Source organism: Epinephelus lanceolatus, chromosome 5 (assembly GCF_041903045.1).
Source record: "Epinephelus lanceolatus isolate andai-2023 chromosome 5, ASM4190304v1, whole genome shotgun sequence".
Taxonomy (NCBI): Eukaryota; Metazoa; Chordata; class Actinopteri; order Perciformes; family Serranidae; genus Epinephelus; species Epinephelus lanceolatus.
The window spans coordinates 1,129,583-1,151,256 of NC_135738.1; the positions used below are offsets into that span (position 1 = coordinate 1,129,583).

Here is a 21,674-nt window from a genome sequence, read left to right on the forward strand (position 1 = left end):
GAGAGGAGGTGGCCGCTCACTTACAGACAGGATTGACTGACTCAATCAATCCCAGAATGAAGTCACAGCAACAAGCGCTCTGCGTCAATAATGAGGATGCAGTACAGAGAGGCGGCAGGAAAGACGTCTGAAATGAGCTGTGAGGTGCATCGTTTCCTCCGCTCTCATAAAACATGATCAGTGTTTGTTCTTGGACGGGTACTGACTCAAGTCCAGTTTGTTAAAAATGGAATCTACATGTCGTAGAAACAAAGAAGGAAGAAGACTTTGTGAGCTGGAGTACCAACGTGTGACTTACCTGTCTTTTACCCTTGTTCCCTGGGTGGTTGGTTGTTGATGTTCTGGGACACCGTGTCAAGTTCAGCCTGTTCAAAATACACTTTCATTTTCATTACATAGAGTCTCTTTCAAAATAAAAGCACTACATCGGTAAAACAATGCAAATTGACGTCTTTTTTCCTTCAACAACAAAAAAACAGGGTTTGGCTTTAGAATCTTACGGGACACCAACGTCACTCTCTCGGGTGAAAGTCGGGGTTTGTTGGACTCATCCACCCTCAGTCCCTCCTGCCCGCCCCAGTCTGTCTTTCGCCACCTTAACATTGCCCTTGTCTCATCGCCCCCATTGTCACCCTGACACCGCCAGGCACTATTAAACTACAACGGCAATGGGCCAGGTATCGTGCTAACGTTAAAAGATGCCTTTTTCATTGGTTTCTGACGCCAGAAGTCACTGGCCAAGCGCCAGATTTCAATGCCTTTGGAGTGAGACCGGGCTCTTTTGGGTGATCCGAACACAAGTGGTCAGCTGAGACCAGTGGTATATGGTAGCTATTATTATTATGACGGCCCCCCAGTGCACGCCAATGTGCACACATCATCTCGTCACATGACCACAGAATTTGCATTGGATAAGATCAGCATACATATCACCAGCAATCATCACGCAATATCTGAATATAACAAAAAATACCAAAGAAAATAAGAAATGATTCATTTAATTTATCAATTTTAATAGTTGACATGTGGAATAGTAGGGTGGCACAGTGGAGCAGTGGTTAGCACTGTTGCCTCACAGCAAGAGGGTTCCTGGTTTGAACCCAGGGTGGGGGGGTTCTAACCCACACAAACACATGTTTTGTAAACCTCTGTCAAGGTGAAGGTTTTCGGTGTCAGAATTATCTTCTGAGGTCACTGCTCCCTTTAGCCTGATGGTATTTAGGCTCCTGATTGTCTTCTTCTGTGCTTGGCTTTAGGTAACGGTCATATCCCCGCCTGTTGGTTTGGCTCTTCAGTTGTGTTTTTGCATCATTTGGACAAAGACTTTTTTAGAACAGTGGTTATGTGGTCGGGGATGTTTTTGAGAAAGACAGAGGAAAAAACCTGTTTTCAAAAATCCCCGTCTACATGTGCACGAGGCCAAAGTCACATGCTTTTCCTGGTGTTTCCACTTTTTAAAATTCACATAAAAACTGGTGGTTAGAAATCAACTAATGATGACGCTGGGATAAACAAGGCAGCAGTGAACACATCATCCATCCTCTGAAATGAACTGTGAGACGCATCGTTTCCTCCAGTTTCATGAAACATGATCTGTGGATCTATTGTGTGTCAGAGTTTCAACAGGATGAACATCAGACGAGTTTATTCTGAGACATAATGTGGGTGACAGAAAATAATGAATCCAGGATGCGGAGGAGAGTCAGGAGATGAAGAGAGCTCTGAAACACAAAGTTAAATGAATGTGTTGAATCATCATCCAGATGGTATGATCCTGCTGTAATGGAGCAGACAGGTGGTGACTGATGTGTTCACCTGTCCTGCAGGTGTGTTCACCTGTCCTGCAGGTGCAGCTGGGTTTAAATCTAAATTAATCGCATACATCAATTTTTGCTGTTAAAGTTTTTAAAAACTTCAGTTATAATGAATTTTGTCAGATGTATTGTAGTAAAGCTGCTGGATTTTGGACACAATTGTCCTCGACCACCCAAACTGGTCTGAGCCCATTGCAGTCCACTCTGTAAGGGAGTTACTTTGTCGCTCACAGGTAGACTGACTCAGTCTGAACACCTGGTCCAGTGTGGCGTGATGAGTCTGGCTGCTAGCGCTAGCATCAGAGGCTGCGCTAGCTCGGACCTAAAGTCTTGGTGTTGAGGTGATATTTCAGGCTTGAAGTTGTCCAATGATACGAAATTCTTCACTGCAGACCCTGCAGAAAACGCTGCTGCTGTCAACAGCTCCATCTGGGCGTTTTTTAAATGTAAGTGTTCCATTCACGGGGCCGAGCAGCGTCGTCTCGTCTGCCTCCATCATGATGTCATTTTGTCTATTTGAAGTAATTTTTTCAGCATTTCTTGATTGTTTTGTGGCTGTTTTGTCCCTATTTGTCATTATCTTGTGTCTTTTTTAAGTTCCTTCGCATCTCCTTGTGGTCTTTTTGAGTCTGTGTCTGGTTGGTGTGTATTAATTTAAGTGACACTGTGCAGATGAAGGCCAAGGGGGCCCCCTGAATCTTTAGGCCCCTGGGCCTGTGCCTCATTGGCCCGATCAGTGATCCATCCATGCTCAGGACAGATAGAGTTTTATATGAACATGGTGGTGCAGACACCCCCCACAACCCCAAAAAATAGAGCTCCGCCCAAAGCCATGGTGCGGTACGACCACTGTCTGAAACGTATCTGTCTGCTACAAAATGTTCAGTCGCTCTGAGCTTTCCTGTTTCTCAAAATTGATACAGATTTGTCAGAGGTGGACTCATCGTCATCATCATCATCATCATCATCACTGCACAGCAAACAGATATTTCCCGACAAACAGTTAAAAACAAACATGAATGGATGGAAGTCATCCTCATCCAGGCGCCAGCAGCCGGCCTCTGCTCCGCTCTGGGTTTCCTGCCAAACTTTGAATAGCCTGTCCCTGAAAACCAATAACCATGAGGGTGTGAAATTGTCCTGTCATCATTCTCTCTTCCTTCCCTCCTCTCTCATTTTCCCCTTCTCTTTCTCCTCCACCCCCCCCCCCCCCCCCCCCCCCCCCCCACTCTGAAGCTGATGTGTCGTCCAAACAATGCGAAGCAATAAGCAAGCAAATAGCTGTAATCACTCAGTCGATGATGCACAATCACCCGTTCAGCACGCGGCGGGCGTAGCGGCGACCTGGCAGCCTTATCGATCTCCAGGGGAGGGAAGAAGGGGGGGTCGATTAAAGGCACCCCGGCAGTTAACAGATGGTGAGTGACGGTGCTCATAAACCTCACACTAAAAGACTAATGTTCTACAAGCTGCAGCCGGCGTGGAAGCCATAAACAACCCTGCCGCCGACTGTCAGCGCTGCGGGTGGGGAGAGGGGCATGATGGGAGGCAAAGGGCCAGCTGCTGCTTTCCCAACACGGTTTGACATGCGGGGGGTCCTGGGAGCCGTGCACCGAGCTCTGATGGAGGTCGTGAAGAGAAGAGCTGCTCTCAGCTTTCAATTACAAAATCCAAACGGTGACTGAGTGGTTTGCTCCGACTGAAGAGATGAAGCCAAACAGGAAACAGAGTTGTTCTTGTGGTTTTTGTGGCGACAAGGAAGGAGCTTTAAGGTCTCAGCAAAGATGAGAACAGTGTCTTAATCTCACAAAATCAGTTTGTGATCACAATGAAATGCTTGTTTTCCATCACGGTGGCAGCTCTGCAGAAGGACACACTCAGTGATCCAGCACTTTTGTTCAAACTGAAATATCTCAACAACTAATCGATTGATTGCCGTGAAATTTTCTACAAACATTCATGTTCCCTAAAAGATAAATCCTCGAAACCTTGGTGACCCTCTGATTTTTCCTTTAGTGCCATCATCAGGTTCACATTTGTGTTGTTCAATGAAATGTCTGTCGGCGACGCCAGGGATCAGCGTGCCATGGGCCCCGCCCCCTCCAGCAGCCGAGCACACAATGCACCGAACCCTGAATCTTGTCCCTGCGGGTGGTGGACCCACAGAGTAACGGCTCCCAGTGTTCCCATACCAGGTCCTCAAAGTCCGAATCATCAAGGTCTTCTTGAATCGCTCTTAGTCTGGCCCCGCCCCTGGGACCACTTTGCCTTGGGAGACCCTACCAGGGGCTGTTATCCCCATACAACACAACTCCCAGGTTCACAGGGTCACGCAAACCCACGTTAAGGTGGCGATTCTCAGAGGAGAATTTTGGAATCAGTTTGGTGCGGCTACTGCAGTGATACAGGTGCTGCGCTGGACCGTCCAGGTGAAGAGCGAGCTTTACTGGTCCATCTACGTCCCAACCCTCACCTATGGTCATGAACTCTGGGTAGTGACTGAAAGAATGAGATCGTGGATACAAACAGCTGAAATGAGTTTCCTCTGTAGGGTGTCTGGGCTCAGCCTTAGAGATAGGGGGAGGAGTCAGAGTAGAGCCGCTGCTCCTTCACGTTGAAAGGGGTCATTTGAGGTGGTTCAGGCATCTGATCAGGATCCTCCTGGGCGCCTCCTGTTAGAGGCTTCCAGGCATGTTGAACCATTAGGAGGCCCCGGGGCAGACCCAGAACAGGCCTCGGGGTCCTCCAGGAGGAGCTGGAAAGTGTCGCTGGGGAGAGGGACGAAAATGGATGGATGGAATGAAATGTCTGTTGGATGAACTAACATACTTTGGCTCATCATTCACGTCCCCTTCAGAACTGTAATAACTTAAATAATCCTGTAACTTTTCATCTAGCGTCACCATCAGGTCAACATTTAATGTGTCCACTACTTTGGTTTATGACCAAATACCTGCAGGGTTAAAGACATTCCCATCAGCCTCAGCTAGACTTTGTGCTTAATTCCAAATAGCAACATTAGCATGCTGACAAGCTAAGCTAAGATGGAGAACATGGGGCCGTTCCCAAACCACTCCTACATACTTATTATATATTATTCCATGTCTGCCAATATATCCCACTAAATCCTGCATACTGGACCTTTAACATATGGTAGGTTTGGTTCAGTACTTGGTTAGGGGGTTAAAATGGGGACCTTTATTATCATGACTGTGATGATATGGTGTGGTTAAGATCCGGGAATGATTATGATCATGGGGAAAAGAAACCAACGTTTTCTGTTGTTTGGAAACTGGTCCCATCCGACCTCCTCCACCTCCTCCACCTGTGGACTCTTCTGCTATATAATAACGTCATCAGACTTTTTCAGATAAGAGTCATGATTTGCTTTATCCACTAGATGTTTGTGTCACTTGAACGTGAATGGATGAAGTTGTGGTGTATTTGCTGAAATGAGGAAAGTCTCTTTAACTTCCCAACGCAACCTCAGGGTTTCATGAAGTCACAGAAGAGTTCACTGTGTTTTTCTGAAATTAATCATCATGACTCAGATTTTTTTTCCTCGTGGCCAGAAGAGTCTGTCTGTCTGTCTGTCTGTCTGTCTCAGGCTGACAGACAGGTAACATGTCTGCTGCTGGGGCATCGTGAATGTGAGAAGAAATTAATTCCAGTCTGACAGATGGAGGCCAATTAGACTCTCAGGCCGCTTGTTAAGGTGGCCGGCTGAGCCCGCTGGGTGTGTGTGTGTGTGTGTGTGTGTGTGTGTGTGTGTGTGTTTTTTTGCTCTTTCCATTTAGCTTTGTTTGTTGTGCGAGCTGCAGGTGGGCTGTTTGTTTACTGTGCAGTAGTGTGTGTGTGTGTGTGTGTGTGTGTGTGTGTTACCTGTCCACCTTCATCACGTCTACCCTCGGGTCATGTGGAGAGACGACCTGCGTCAGTGTCTAACCTGATCTGACGGTTTGTTTTTGTTTTTCAGACGCCGGGATGAACGGCGAGCTGAGAGCCGGTCGCACCACGACAGCCAAGAGAGGAAGCGGCGCCCCTGACAGGTGAGTCTGCACCGCTACACTGTGTGTCTGTGGCTCAGGTGGTGGAGCTGATGGAGGAGGGCAGGACAGCAGTATGTGGAATAGGTTTGGCCAGTTTGGAAGCTGAATTTTGTAACGTTACCTTTGTTACATGTTGCTGTTGTCCCTGGTTTCATATGAGCAGAGGAAAAATCCTCTAGCTGCTAGGCTAATTTATACAATGTAAAATGCCATAGGCTTGTGCTAATAACGTTAGCATGTTGTATTTGTGGGGAAAATGTGTCCAGATAAAGACAAGTGTTTGTCTGTGAATGCTGCGAGTTATAGTGAAGCTGATTTGTGTTTGAAACTGTCTCTATTAAGCCATGTTTAATGTGTGTTCAACGTGTGTTTAACGTGTGTTTAATGTGTGTTTTAAATCAGCTAAACTGTACAGCACTTCACAGAACCCCCCCCCCGCCAACTAGTGTTGTGGAGGTGTAACTGCAGAGTGACACAGACACACCACTGCACAAGTGTAAATGCTCACAATCCTGCTCAGTAGTCAGGGCACGACGGCCGCGCCCTGAGATGAACAGAGTTCAACTTTTGGAATGCAGAAGCACGTCATGTGATGAGGACCAACCAATCACAGCTCGCAGATACTTTTCACTTCATCCGTAAATATCAGTCTGTGATAAATATGGAGAAGAGGTTGATCATGTTAGTGCGGGGCTACCCAGAGCGTCACATCTGTCCCACAAACAATACACACTTACAAAACAACACGTGGAAGAAGATCAGCTCTGCACTCAGGATTTCTGCTAAGCAGGCTCTGACACGGTGCTGGTTATGGTCGCTTCGCAACCACAGACGCAACCTGCCTCCACGCCCTTGAAAGTTGGCACAGAGTTGTGCCCAGCACCCAACCTGCTGTTTTCCAGGTGGTTAAAGATGTGACATGTGTACAGCATCATTTCTACAGGAATGTGCAGAATTTTGACCATATTCAAACAATATCTCATGTCTACTGGTGACGTCTGCTTTACAGTGTGGTATGAATGAATTAAGCTCCACAGGTGAGGATGGGCTTTGATTTTAAGAAAGTTTTAAGAATTATAAGTTTTGTGGTGAGCTGTTTTTGACTGTATAGCAGTAAAGCATACAGCGCACAGATTTTAAATATGAGTGAGTAGCAGCAGTATTGTGAACACAGAGCAGTTTTCAGTGCTGGTTCTTTGTCTGCGGTTCTGCTGTCGGTGTCTGTGTGAAGCTGACAGTGAGTGACGGTCCAGCTGTCCCCTCCTTTAACCTCATTCTCTGTTTACATGGAAACTAAAGCCAAACTGTCCTCCCAAATCCCACCGCCGCCAGCCGCTGGACGGATTAAAGCCGGGACGAACACGACTCTGCGCCGGCCAGAGCCGGGATTTACAGCCAGGCAGCCACACAGCCGGTCCCACAGAGACTGTGAGGATCTGTGCAGAGAACCGGTGGGAACAGTTCATTCTGCACAGACTGAACACTGCTTAGACTGTCACATAATTCAGCAGCTCTGTGAGGGAGGAGGCTCAAATAAGCTTCAGTTCTGTATTATGAGACAGCGAGATGATGGGTCATAAGTCACAGACTGAGCTGTGAATATTGTTTGAATGGAAAGCTGTTTGCTCCAGTGTTCCTGTACGTCATCATAATGAGAGTTTCTTAATAAAATAATGACTCAGAATCTTAAAATAATGACTCAGTGGGCCCTGCCGTACACCCAGTGCAAAGCAGCACACAGTGCAGTGCAACTGTCATTGTTTCAGAACGACACAGCTGTCATTTCACGGCCAGCAGCCACACTGTTTAAGTAGCAAATATAATTGCTCCCATCTATGTGGCCGTGGGAGGTAGGCCTTCAAACAAGGTGTGGTCAGGGGCATTGTTGGTGTGTTTCCATTTTGAGGCAGCAGAAAGCGTTGGCACCATCAACAAATCAAAACCTGGTTTAAAGTCTGAGTGGTGCAGTATGTTCCAGCTGTGTTTGTCCTGTGGGAGAAATACACAGTAATCACACTGATGACACATTTTGATGTTTGATTCACTGAATAAAATAACTGCTGCTGTACAGCGGTGGGCCTGCTAAAACTACAGCTTTACTTATTGTCAAACAAGTGCGTCCCTGTAAAGAGAGACACAGTGAGCATGTGCGCACAAGCAGCAGCGTGACTTCACCCATTAGTTCAGAAGCTGCAAGTTTATTTCTGTTTCCTGTGTCAAGTTTATAACAACAGTTTTTAGTTCTGCTGCTTAACTGTCCCACAGTATTTGCTGCAGTGACATCACTGCTCTGACTGCATTAGCCTACTTTTAACAGAAAAGTGCTCACTGATCCAAATGGCTGAATCTGCCCTGTAAAGTGCAGTGTTAATTTTGTTGATGAAAACTATGACGAAAATTTTTCATTGACTTTTTTCCAGGACAAAATTGAGATGATGACGAGCTAAAAATAGATCTTGATAATAAAAACTAAGACAAAGATATATACTTCATTTGCATTGATGAGATGTGACAAATATGTTAGTGGAGGACTGTCGGACATTAAAAGCCAAGAATAGCTGTGCTTGTTATTATCTTCAAATGCAACATGAGTGACAGGACAGTAAACTCCAGCAAATAGTCTGCACCAGGATGTTTCGCTAACCACCAGAAACACTCACACTAGAGCAGCGTCAGCCATTGGTGCGAGTTGTGAGCTGTAATTCAGCAGTAAATAATGAGCCGTGTGTCTGACTGTGGATGGTGGAGCTGCTGAATGGATTTGTGCAGTTTGTTAGTTGCAGCGGTGGCTGTTAGCAGCTAGCTCCGTTCGTTAGCCACTGAACGGCAGCAAAGCGAGCCTCCAGACTAACATGTTGCAGATAAAGAAACAAGTTATGTTTCTGCTTCTTAACAGTCACATGGATAAGTCAGAGTTTACAGTGAACCTGGGGACAAATCCTAGTTGGCTCACATTAGTTATTTGTTGAGAGCATAAATAGAGAGATGTTGAGCTTTTCAGATGATGATCAGTGAGTGTGTGCTCGTAGATCAAGAATAGGACTAAGACTAAATCTAAAATGAACACTGGGTAATTCCAGTGTGCCAGATACAGGCACGTGTGGTTTTTAAAGGAAATGGGAGATTACACTCTGATTGGTTCAATTCATGTTACGCCCAAAACACACCTATGGTTAATGAAGACACTAAAAATAACCCCTTTGCTTCTTGCTCCCAGATTATGCACCATTTAACAAACAAAAGTGGAGTTGGACACGCCTTACATGACTGCAGACTGTGCTCTATAGACACTTTAAATGAGGCCCTTTGTGTTTGTCTCTGACGAAACTTTGGACAACATGTAGAAGTTTTCTCTTGTTACTTGTGAACACTTTTGTCATTGATGAATGTTGGATCCTCACTGAGCTCCTGGACGTTTTCTCAGAGCAGGTTTAGTGTTGTTTTGATTAGGAGACACAGAAGAAGGCTGAGCCCATCTGGAACACAAGCTGCTGTGCTCACATGAGGAGGAGAGGTGTGTGTGTGTGTGTGTGTGTGTGTGTGTGTGTGTGTGTGTGCATGTAAGGTGGTGAGGAAAGCAAATGTTGGTGCCAGTATTACATGATGATGTAGTGTGTTGCTATCAGAGGTGGGACCAAGTCATTGTTTTGCGAGTCACAAATAAATCTCAAGTCTTTAAACTCAAGTCCAAACTCCTTAACTTTTAGTTTTGAGACCTTAACAAGTCTTAATGTGCTCTACGCCAAACAGAATGGATCATCCACTACTCTGAAGCTCAGCAGTTCAATCCCCGGCTCCTCTGGTGGGGAAAAATACTGAACCCCAAATTGCTTGTTACATTGGTGTGTGAGAGAGTGTGAGTGGTTACTGAGCAGCAGGTGGCACCATGAACGGTAGCCTCGAGCACCAGTGTGTGATGGGGTGAATATGGCATTTAGTGTAAAAGCACCTTGAGTGGTCACAAGACTAGAAAGACACTATACAAGTGCATTAACCTTGGTATCATTATTTCCAGTCGGTGATCAGTGACACGTTAGTTCTTAATTGTTCTCTGCTGTAACTTGATTGGAGGCTGTTGGACTGGAGTGTGAAATGAACAGATTTGTGACTCACTTTGTAAACAACATACTTCTTAATTGTTACGCTTGAGGGAAGGTTTTAAGTATTTTCAAGTCAAAAGGCTCAAGTCCAAGCAAACTCACAAGTCATGGATGTTACAGTCCAAGTCGAGTTGCAAGTCGTTTTTGATATTGTCAAGTCGAGCCCGAAGGCATCAAATTTGTGATTCGATTCATGTTGAAGTCCACACTTGTGTTTATTAGGGTCGATAGCTACAGAGCGAGGACAGTTAGAACGTTAATATGACATTACAGTGTGTAAGTCTTACTAAAACTGGACTTGGGTTGGACTAACACACCCAGATAATGTGATGCATATATACAGTCAATCAGACCCAAACTGGCCGAGGCGCTCTGAGCATGCTCCACAGTTTTCACCCCGAGCTTTGACCCGGAAGTTGAAAAGCATTAAATTCATAACAGAAGAAGAAGTCGTCTATCTCAGTGAGACTGTGCTAATGGACACTGTTAGTGGGAGGCTGATGGTCAGACTGGACGCACTGGGATGCTCTCTGGTGACAGTATTTGATACTTGACAGATGCTCTGACACCAGTATTGAGATGTGTTGTTACTGGGGTAGAACTGTTTTATGTCCTTTCTTTAAAACATTTCAGCTGAGCTGTTTTATTTGATGTCATTTAATTTTTTGGGGCATCTTTGAGGTTATTGATCGTTGTTTGCTGAGTGTATTTTTTAAAGAAGTTCAATCTCTCTGCACAGACTGTTTAATATCAGCTCTGTAAAAACCCTCAGCTTCTCAAAATGTAATTCAAAAGTCTCAGTGTGTGATGGATTTCTTCTTTTTGGAAAAACACCCCAGTGTACTCAGATGCTGCTATGTAGTTTAAATATTTCTCATAGATATCGAATATGCTACAGAATCACCTGTCGATGACGCTCCCACTATCCAACGTAACTTCATACAGTGGTTCATATGATATCTTAGGAATTAGTGCCTCTACTGGTTCGGTTAGGTTGAGGAAAAGAATCATGGCTGGGTGTCATTATGTGGTGACGTGACCTGATGTACGTACTTTAAAATAACTCAGTGCTGATTTTTGGTGTCACACGGGAGGCAGCGACGTCCTGTGACGAGAACTGGATACAGTCCAAATAAAACGAACTGCACCACAGTTTGTTTGTTTTTGTGCACAACTGAGCGTGATTGGTGTGTTCACACCTGCCCAAATGAACCGCACTGCACTGAGGGGGCAAATTGAACCAAACTGGGCAGGTGTGAAAGCAGCCTTATACTCCCTCACCTGACGTCCTCCTTTGCTCCTGTCACATGATCACAGCCTCATGGCTCATGAGTACATCAGTTATATATGAATTATAGTGCATTACTTTTCATAGATTTGAGTAGCAATGGTAAATGAGGACAGCCTGCATTATGGTATCATGCTACCCTTCAACTCCTCGCTCTGTCCCTGAACCTCCACAGCTTCATCTCTCAGGCTGCGGCCCCCAGAGAGATTTTAAATCACTTCTCTCCCTGCAGACGTCCTTTCATGTTTTAAAGAGAAGCTTTTTAAAGCAGTGCCTGCTTCCCTGAGCTTCAGTCTGACTCTGAGCTTCAGAGACGAGAGACTCCGGGGAGACTCTGAGCTCTGGTCTGAGGCGAAGGAAGTGGCGCTCGTGTGGGTGTGTGTGACACTTTATAACTGCAGCGGTGTTGTGAAGTGAAGCAGCTCTGAGAAAAACATTGTTCCCGCCAGTCTGTCTGCCCTCTGGCATCACTGTGATGGCTCGGAGCTTCCCCCCGGCTGCTTGATGTTTGTTAATTGATTAGATTGTCTTTAATCAGATGAGATGAGGTGTCTCTGCAGAAGAAAGCACACTGCACTTTAGAAGATGAAAAATCTGGGGGAATTATACAGGATGGGACAAAGAAAGAAACAAATGTTTGGGTGTCTCAATGCGTCGAAAATACTGCTTTCATTGTCTCCTACAATATCACAATGAGCTGATCCCACTGATTGACTGACCGAGACCTTCTTGAAGAGGTGGTCTCAGTCCGGTTCCAAAGGAACTCTGGTGCGGTTGGTTTGTGGTGAGAAGGTGTTCCGACCTGGATGTGAAGCAACTGCAGTCACATGACACATTGTTTGGGTTAAACATGAGCATGTTACAGTCCTGGAGGATTATTAATGTGCACCTCCTCCTGTACTGCCTTAATATGCACATTCAGCACATCCAATGCATCAAAACATTGTTTTCTAGTTGGAGCCGCGCCTCGTTTTCAAACTGTATGCTTTGACTAAAATGAACAATGACAGCAATATAGTCCACGATGAGCAGCGCTAAAATCAACCTGCGTAGTTGTCCCTCCATTGTGACATTAGAAAGTGTCACATTTATCTTGCAAGTGTACTCTTCTTCAACGTTTGCTTTACTTCCTGGATTTTTCCCACATGGAAATTCTGACCAATCAAGAGCAGCTTTCTCACACAAGGCATTTGATCTGGTCCTCTTGTAAATGCTGCCGTGAGAACACCAACCAACTCTAGGCAATTATACAACTTTGGAACAACATGAGTCCCTGATTCAGACCAGAGGAGACCACTCTAGGGCTGACAGCAAAGATTTAGTGGCATCTAGTGACGAGGATTGCAGATTGCAGCCAGCTGAAACTTCTCCTGGTTTTTAATGGGAGCTGAATTATCTGCAGAGGTTTCTTCCTCTCCATAACTAACAAATCCTGTGATGTAAACTGGTAAAGACATTGAATTCAAAATCAGGATTTTTGGCTGATAACTTTGGTTGCTGAGGCGAAAACGCTACTATACCTTTCCAGAGCCAGTGTTTGATTTATATGTTCAACTTGAGAAACATACAAAATACAACAATTCTTATTTTTGATGATTATACACAAAAGAAAACACACTTATTATTTTATACTCTATTTCTGCCAATATATCTTCTTAAAGGACAACTTTGGTATTTTTCAACCTGGGCTCTATTTCCCCATGTGTATGTGTGCGTATAATTCATGGGTACCACTCGTTCTAAAATTGGTTCAGTATTGAGGCACGAAACGAGCTAAAACGGTAATGGGGGCAAATGTGTCCCGTATAAAAGTGTTTTTTTTCCCCACTGACCGGTTCAGATCGCCAGTGCTATCTCTGTAAATAGCATGCTAGCCTTTCCCTTACCTCTGGGCTGTGTGATGTCACAGGCTTTGCTCCACTGTGTCTGTAGCTCTCTCTACTCGTGGGACAGTCGTTTTCTTGAGGAAGAGGTGTTTCGGGATTGGATGTCTTCTCTTCTTCGGCTGGCAGTAGTCATCTTGGGAGAAGTGAGCACTGCAGACCCGATGGTCTGCAAGGCGCAGTGTCTGGACAGGAGTGTTAGCATCCATTTGTAGCACAACTAACCACAACTTCAGCATCTCACCGTCCGACAAAGGCAGCCTGTGAAAGCTGTACAGGGTGTTGCGCGACATCCTGTTCTTGCGTTCGGGAAAAAGGCCCGTTTATTTGAGCACTCCAAAAACTCTGGTAACACTCCAGAGGGTAGCACGTAAAAGACTCCGTCCTCTGACTCTGACTCTTCTGGCGTAACACACACTTCACACACATACTCATTTACATTACCAAGCGGGGCAGCCCTCCGCCTCTCTGCTCCAACACTGACTGACAGCTGACTCCACTCATTCACAGTCACCACTGCCCCAGGGCCGCTACAATATGCTATTTACAGAGATAGCACTGGTGATCTGAACCGGTCAGTGGGGAAAAAAAGCACTTTTATACGGGACGCATTTGCCCCCATTACCGTTTTAGCTCGTTTCGCGGCTCAATACTGAACCAATTTTAGAACGAGTGGTACCCATGAATCATACGCACACATACACATGGGGAAATGGAGCCCAGGTTGAAAAATACCAAAGTTGTCCTTTAAGTCCTGCACACTGGAGATTTAACATTTGCTTGAGAATTGAATGAAAACACGATATGTTGTTTTCAGCTTTTCACTTTAAGTGTGAGAGGCCACAGCAGAGGAGACTGTGAAATATAAAGTGATCTGGAACTCACTGAAACAGATACAATAAAAAGATATGCTGAAATGAAACAGAAATACTTGAATAAAAACAAAGCCTAGAAACATTATGTGTAGCTGGGACTCTGTAGTGTGTGTGTGTGTGTGTGTGTGTGTGTGTGTTTGGTTTGAGTCAGTGTGAAGGGAAGTTGTTTGTCATCATGTTGGATGATCTCTGTCACAGAGTCCAGCAGCTGTTAGTTTAACATGACATGATGTCTTCAGTCTGAGCTGTTGTCCTGCTGAGAGCACACACACACACACACACACACACACACACACACACACACACACACACACACACTCCTCTCCGGGGCCTCACTGACTCACTCCAGTGTGATCGATAGCTGTGTTTGGTCTCATACAGACACACAAACACATTGGTTGTGCGGTGCTTCAGTGTGTTTACAGGTGTCCTGCCTTAAAGGGACATTGTGTAACATTTTCAGTTGTTTATTGGCAAAACTTGATGTCTGCATTCATAAATATGTCATCACTGGTGTACTGTTACCTCCACCAATAATCTGACTTATTCTCGTAAAAGGAGAATTTCAGATTTGTTTGTACATTGTGCGGGTAAGTCGTCTGGGGGGTTCCATTACGTTTCGCCATCTTGAGAATACACCCGCCAGCAAGGGACATACAGCACCGCCTTCGGCGTTTTCGTTGAGAGTCAGGCCAGCACTGCGTGACTGAGGAGCCGAAGGAGAGGAGCAAGAGGCGCTTCACTACTATCCTGGCAAATTTGAAACACAGTGCCACTCTTTGAGCATAATGCAGGATCATGCATATGCAGCATCATGGGAGACGGAATCCTTGTCGCCAAGAAAGCGCAAAAGGGAATAGAAAAGGCAGCGTGACCGGCGAATTAAAAAACGAAGGCCCACATCAGGGTAGCCTTTCCCAGGTAGAGAGAGCTGCTGAGGGAGAATGGTAATGCAATCACAGGCCAGCACCGTTGTTGGCTGTTAGCCGCTGTTAGCAGCCAGTCGCTAACAGCCTCATCCCTCTCCTCACATCACTGCGCCACTGTTAGCTGCTGTTAGCCGCTGTTAGCGGCCAGTCGCTAACAGCCTCATCCCTCTCCTCGCATCACTGCGCCGCTGTTAGCGCTGGCCTGTGATTGTATTACCTTTCTCCTTCAGCAGCTCTCTCTACCTGGGAAAGGCTACCCCAGTGCTGACCCTTGTTTTTTTAATTCGCCGGTCACGCTGCCTTTTTGATTCCCTTTTGCACTTTCTTGGCGACAAGGATTCCGTCTCCCGTGATGCTGCATAATACATGATCCTGCATTATGCTCAAAGAGTGGGACTTTGTTATGCGGCAGTAGTGCCGCTGGCCACTAACAGCTGTTAGCGGCGCAGTAATGCGAGGAGAGGGATGAGGTGTGTGAGGTTGAGCCACTTGTCAGTTGTCAAAGGACAAGACGTGATTGGTTTGTTTCAATTTACATCTGCCCCAACAGTCCTACGTTGTAAACACAGCCAGCATGGTGAGGAGGGGGTTTGTCAACTCGCGTTGTGTGTGTCTGTGTAGCAGCCTGAATGAATACTCCATGTAGTATCAGATGACATGGTTTCATCAGTGTTATCATAGCTTTTTGGTACACAGCAGCTACAGTTGTTGTAATACGTGTTTGAAACAGTGAGGCGCTAGAGTGCGCCATCTGTTTGAATGCAATATATGATTTCAACGTTAGATGGGAGAAATTCCTACACACTGTGGCTTTAACTGATGCTGTGTTCAAGTTTTTGGCATCTGTCACTAAATGTAAAGTGACCTCTGAGGTTCTTGGTGTCTGGTGTGAGGGTTGAACTGCGACTGCTGGGTAGTGCTGCCGTCACCACAACTGTGACAGCTGTTGTTAGCATTCTGCTAGTTTTTATACTGTGTTATGATGCTGTAACAGGTCACATGGTGTCATTCATCCAGTTGATTGGACAAGCAGACGGGTGTTATCTAATATGAGCCTATCAGAGACAGATGCTAAACTAGAGGAGGAAGAAAACCTGAGTGCGAGACAGTTGCCTTGCTGCTGAGAAACTCACTTGTGAGACAGTGATGGACAAAGAATGATGACCTCATCCTTGAGGTATTATGGTTTATGTCTGCATTTATGTTGGCCTAATTGAACTGAAACAAACGGCTGGTGATAAAGGGGGTGGTGGAATGTTTGAATTGGTAATGGAAATGCTAATCTTGGTGCCCATCGGCTATCGTCTGATGACCATAAAGCCTCTGGGGGCGAGGGTCAGTATCGCGGGCTGATCTGGTAGCTAGCAGATATCTGAGCCACAATTTGCTCTTGTGTGTGCTGCTTATCCAACATATGAATGCAGATAAACAAAAGGTCCAGTGTGTTGGATTTAGGGGGATATATTGGCAGAAATATAATATTCTAAGTATGTTGTCTTTACTGTGTAATCACCTGAAAATAAGAATTGTTGTTTACAGTACGAACAATCCAAACACTGGCTCTGGACAGGAGCATTCTACCCACTGTAGTTGTTGGGTTTTTTAATGTGAAACTGCTTCATTCAGTGTTTCCACCAGTGTTGATCACCATGTACATTTGTTTCAGGGAGAGACAGAGCTCTGCAGACACTTTGGCTCCTGGTAGAAACCTCCTAATGTTAGTTAGTGAGTCTGTGTCTGTTTGGAATTACAGGCTCTGATTGTTGATGATGTCAGAGGGCCTAAAAGGTGACAAAGAAGATATATGTGACTTTGATTCATAGGATCTCAAATCACCACTTTTAAATAAAAATTGTAGAATCAATGAATCCATGTTTTAAACTGTTTTAAATGTCCTTTCATATTGAATTGCCTTGTCTGTCTGTTTAATGTCTGTTGTGTCTTTTTTTATGTGAAGCACTCAGTGCTTATAATGTGAAGCACTTTAAGATAAGATAAGATAAGATAAGATAAGATACACCTTTATTGTTCCCACAACTGAGAAATCCCAGGAGTCAAGGAGAGAGTCAGATTAAAAATTTCAAAATTTAAACTTAAAAACTTAAAACTTAAAAAACTAGGCATGCAAATAAGGTACAAAAATACAAGAAACAATGATAAATAATATTAATAATAATATAAATAATAATAATCAGTGGATTAAAGAGAGCACATCTAGTGCAAGTGATTGTATGTGCAAAAACAGCAAACAGCTGTGGTGTCCCTAAAGTGTCCATGGTGCAGTTTACTGTGAGCAGTGCTGGTTATGTAGCCTGACAGCAGCAGACAGGAAGGACCTGCGATAGCGTTCCTTCACACACTTTGGGTGAATCAGTCTATCACTGAAGGAGCTCTCCAGAGCTTTTATCTCCTCCTGCAGAGGATGGGAGTCATCAGTCATCCTCCTTTCTCCCACCACCTGCACAGAGTCCAGAGAGCATCCCAGGACAGAGCTGGCCTTCTTGATCAGCTTGACTTTGTGCTGCATTTCTTGTACAAGAGGTGCTGTTTAATTATTATATTAGTAGTAGTATTTTTAAATGTCTGGATCCAGAAAAAGGTGAGCACACATTAAGTTCTCAGGGAATATAAGTGAGAACACTTTAGCAAGTGCTAGGCTAGCAGCCTGTCTGCGAGATGCCAAACAGCATAGAAGAAAGATTTGCTTGACTGTCATGACGTGTCAGCTTCATTAAAAGCATAGCTGCAAATTAAAGCAACAACAGATGTAAAAACACACAGAGACAACACATCTGTGATCAGTCCCTAATTTCATTTTAACATTTTTTTCAATCTTTTCCAATTTCTTGTTTTATTTTATGGAAGTGATCAATGTAAATGCACTTGTCCTTTAAACTTGATAAAAAATAAAAGCTAACAAAATAAAAGATACCTGGTACATTCGTTACAGCTGTATCAGTTTATAGAACGGTTCTGAACAGTTAGAACAAGAGGCTGCACTGTATGGGGTGTAAAGTGGCTCACGCTGAAAATAACATCAACATTTTGCCACATTTAGCTTCAAACAATGTTTAAAGAAGTGTTGTGAATTTTTTAACATCACCTTTTACCACATTTACAGCAATATTTGTTAACTTAGAAATATATTAAATAGTTAAATCTAAATATTAAATGTGGCACCTAAATGTTAAATCTAAATATTAAATCTAAATCTAAATGCTAAATCTAAATCTAAATATTAAATCTAAATCTAAATCTAAATGTTAAATCTAAATATTAAATCTAAATCTAAATCTAAATGTTAAATCTAAATATTAAATCTAAATCTAAATCTAAATGTTAAATCTAAATGCTAAATATAAATATAAATGTTAAATCTAAATATTAAATCTAAATCTAAATGTTAAATCTAAATGCTAAATATAAATATAAATATTAAATATAAATATAAATGTTAAATCTAAATGCTAAACATAAATATAAATATAAATCTAAATGTTAAATCTAAATATTAAATCTAAATCTAAATCTAAATGTTAAATCTAAATGCTAAATATAAATATAAATATTAAATATAAATATAAATGTTAAATCTAAATGCTAAACATAAATATAAATATAAATCTAAATGTTAAATGTTAAATCTAAATGTTCTGGGTGAAACTAAATATTTAGCAAATATGCAAATTCACACTGCCGGTCACCAGAAGTACCAAAATAAAAGCTTGAGATGGTCAGACTGTGTTTATAGAATCAAATAACGAATTAAAACCAACTTATCGGGGGAAATGAACACTTGAACATACATTAGCGTGATAATAACTACCTAAAATAACAAGAAACGTGTTTGGAGAAATTTTATTTGATGTGTACTTTGAGTTGTTAGTGTCCCTTCGGAGGGACTAACAACCTAAGCTAAGCTAACAACCGTTAGCTCTTAGAACCGTTAGCAGTGTCTGTAATGACTCATTAACTCAATAAACGGTCCGTGAAAAAAATATTTTTTTCCAGCGGATATCTTAGTTACAACATGATTGAGCTAGCAAAGCAGTTTTGTGTTGCGATGTGTGGTATTTATTCAGTTTTGGGAAATCACGATGTCTAGAAAGCATCAGTGGCTGCAGCAGCAGCAAAGCTAACATCAGGACGTCATCTGTTAAAAGCCTCCCGTTGTCGGATACGACATGAAACTACTCCAGTTAGCTCAATCATGTTGTAACTCAGACATCCGTTGGAAAAAAATATTTTTTTTCACGGACCGTTTAGAGTTAATGAGTCATTACAGACACTGCTAACGGGGCTAACAGCTAACGGTTAGCCCAGCTAATCTACGATAACCATGTTATTAATTTCAGAACGTGATAGTAATGTTTGTTCAATCATTGTGTTTATAGACTTTACAAACACCAGATTAGTCTAAACGGTGATATAGTGACGTGAAAAATGTGAGATATGCATATATATATATATATATGTAGCTAAACTCCGCTGGTTTTCTACCCGGAAGTATTTGTAAACAACAAGGTGATTCCCTCCGAAGGGACACTAACAACTCAAAGTACACGTCAAATAAAATTTCTCCAAACACGTTTCTTGTTATTTTAGGTAGTTATTATCACACTAATGTATGTTCAAGTGTTCATTTCCCCCGATAAGTTGGTTTTAATTCGTTATTTGATTCTATAAACACAGTCTGACCATCTCAAGCTTTTATTTTGGTACTTCTGGTGACCGGCAGTGTGAATTTGCATATTTGCTAAATATTTAGTTTCACCCAGAACATTTAGATTTAACATTTAACATTTAGATTTATATTTAGCATTTAGATTTAACATTTAGATTTAGATTTAGATTTAATATTTAGATTTAACATTTAGATTTAGATTTAGCATTTAGATTTAACATTTATATTTATATTTATATTTATATTTATATTTAATATTTAGATTTAACATTTAGGTTCCACATTTAATATTTAGATTTAACTATTTAATATATTTCTAAGTTAACAAATATTGCTGTAAATGTGGTAAAAGGTGACGTTAAAAAATTCACAACACTTTTTTAAACATTGTTTGAAGCTAAATGTGGCAAAATGTTGATGTTATTTTCAGCGTGAGACACTTTACAAACGGCACCCCATAGCACTGTAACGTACAAATCACTCCTTCTTGTGGCTGCCTGCGCTTTCCCTGTCCTCACGGCTGCAACTGCTCTCTTCATCTACTTCATCGCCACTGCTGTACACAATTTAAAAACTACAACACCCATAATTCATGTAGGAACTGCTGCAGCCAATGTGCAGCCAGCAGGAGCTGCAGGACGACAGTGTTTAATGTTTTATCAGGCAGTAACTCCTATAACTCCTATAACTATTTGTTATCTTGCATATTATAATGCATCTTCTCTGTAAAATAAGCCAAGCTCAGTCTGTTGAAATGGAAAAAAAAAGCATGTTGTCAATTAAATGGTCCAATAGGCCCATCGCCTCTTCTGATCATAGGGATTTAGTAGTGATTGATCTTTAATGAACTCTTTTGACAGATGGCGTTGTAAATGAATGAACAAGTTCTTCTTCCTGTGTTCTGATTGAAAGTATCTTAAAACAAACAGAATTGTGAAATATTGGGCCTCATGTTGTGTCATGTTAGAGAGAGAGCACGGGCCATATTACACACAAGCAATACAAAATAAGAAAGATTCAGACTCTTGCTCAACAAAGCCCACCTGCCCTCTCTCTCCCTCACTGTCTTTAAAGGGAAATTTGGGTTTATTTCAACCTGTCTCCTATCGTCCTAAATTTGTTTCAAGTGACTAGTGACATAGAAATAATAGTTAGCATGTTAGCCGTTAGCCTAGATACAGCCGTAGTGTCAGACCTGTTAAAACGTAAGTGAACGGGCAACCTTCAAGTGCAAAGTTAATCCACTAAACAAGCTTTTTTTCCACAAAGACCGCCTCATATCATTAGAATAAATGTCAGAGAACATATAGAAAACGACATGTAAACGTGTTGTCTTACCTTACCGGTGTGCTGCCATGTTTGTTGTTTACCATTTAGCTAAGGCTGCAACCGGTCCCATTCCTTGCAACAGAGGCATTCCTCTTCTGTGGGCACTGGGGCACAGCAATCACAGGTACACCACCAATCTCCAGAGCTAAAGCCTTCCAGCAGTGTTGTGTTTACATGGCAACTCATGCGAGACTGGAGAACTAGCACCACCACTAGCCATCAGCTAGTCTAGCGCGAGTTGCCATGTAAACACAACACGCTGTGTGTGATCTGGAAGAAAATATTTTTTTCTGCGCCTTGTTACTGGCTTTTTCATGATCTACTGGTTGACACAAAACATACAAGCACGTTCACGTTGTCTGAAATGGTTGTTTCAAATTGGCCACGTTTCCAGGACGAAAACCTTGTTAGAGTTGGATGATCATTGTTGTTTTGTATTTTCGATCACCTGCACTGATTTGTCTTTTAACACTTCCTCAACAACTGCAGCTCAACCAGTCGTTTGTCTCATATTTCAGTCAAGATATTTTTGTGTCTTATTTTCTTTCTGAAGTCTCAGAGACACACAGCATGCTGGGACGCCTGCAGGTTGCTTCCCACTGAATCCATGTGAATCAGAGTTTAATTAACTGACAGGGAAGCTTCCCAGGCTCCCAGCAGGATTCAGTGTGTACAGTTTTCACATTGATTTGTGGTTTTGTTAGAGGTGGACTCCCCGACTCC

General features: G+C 43.0%; 1 protein-coding gene across 2 annotated transcripts in view; it reads left to right on the forward strand.

The window, feature by feature from the left end:
- Positions 1–21,674, forward strand: part of LOC117261995 (uncharacterized) — a 67,748-nt gene that overhangs the window by 3,984 nt on the left and 42,090 nt on the right. For both annotated transcript variants that reach the window (XR_013491560.1, XM_078167567.1), the window contains exon 2: positions 5,791–5,863. Coding sequence is in view for 1 of the 2 variants with exons in the window: in XM_078167567.1 (XP_078023693.1) it covers positions 5,791–5,863 (73 nt within the window). In the remaining variant the exon portion in view is untranslated. The remainder of the gene's footprint in view (positions 1–5,790; positions 5,864–21,674) is intronic.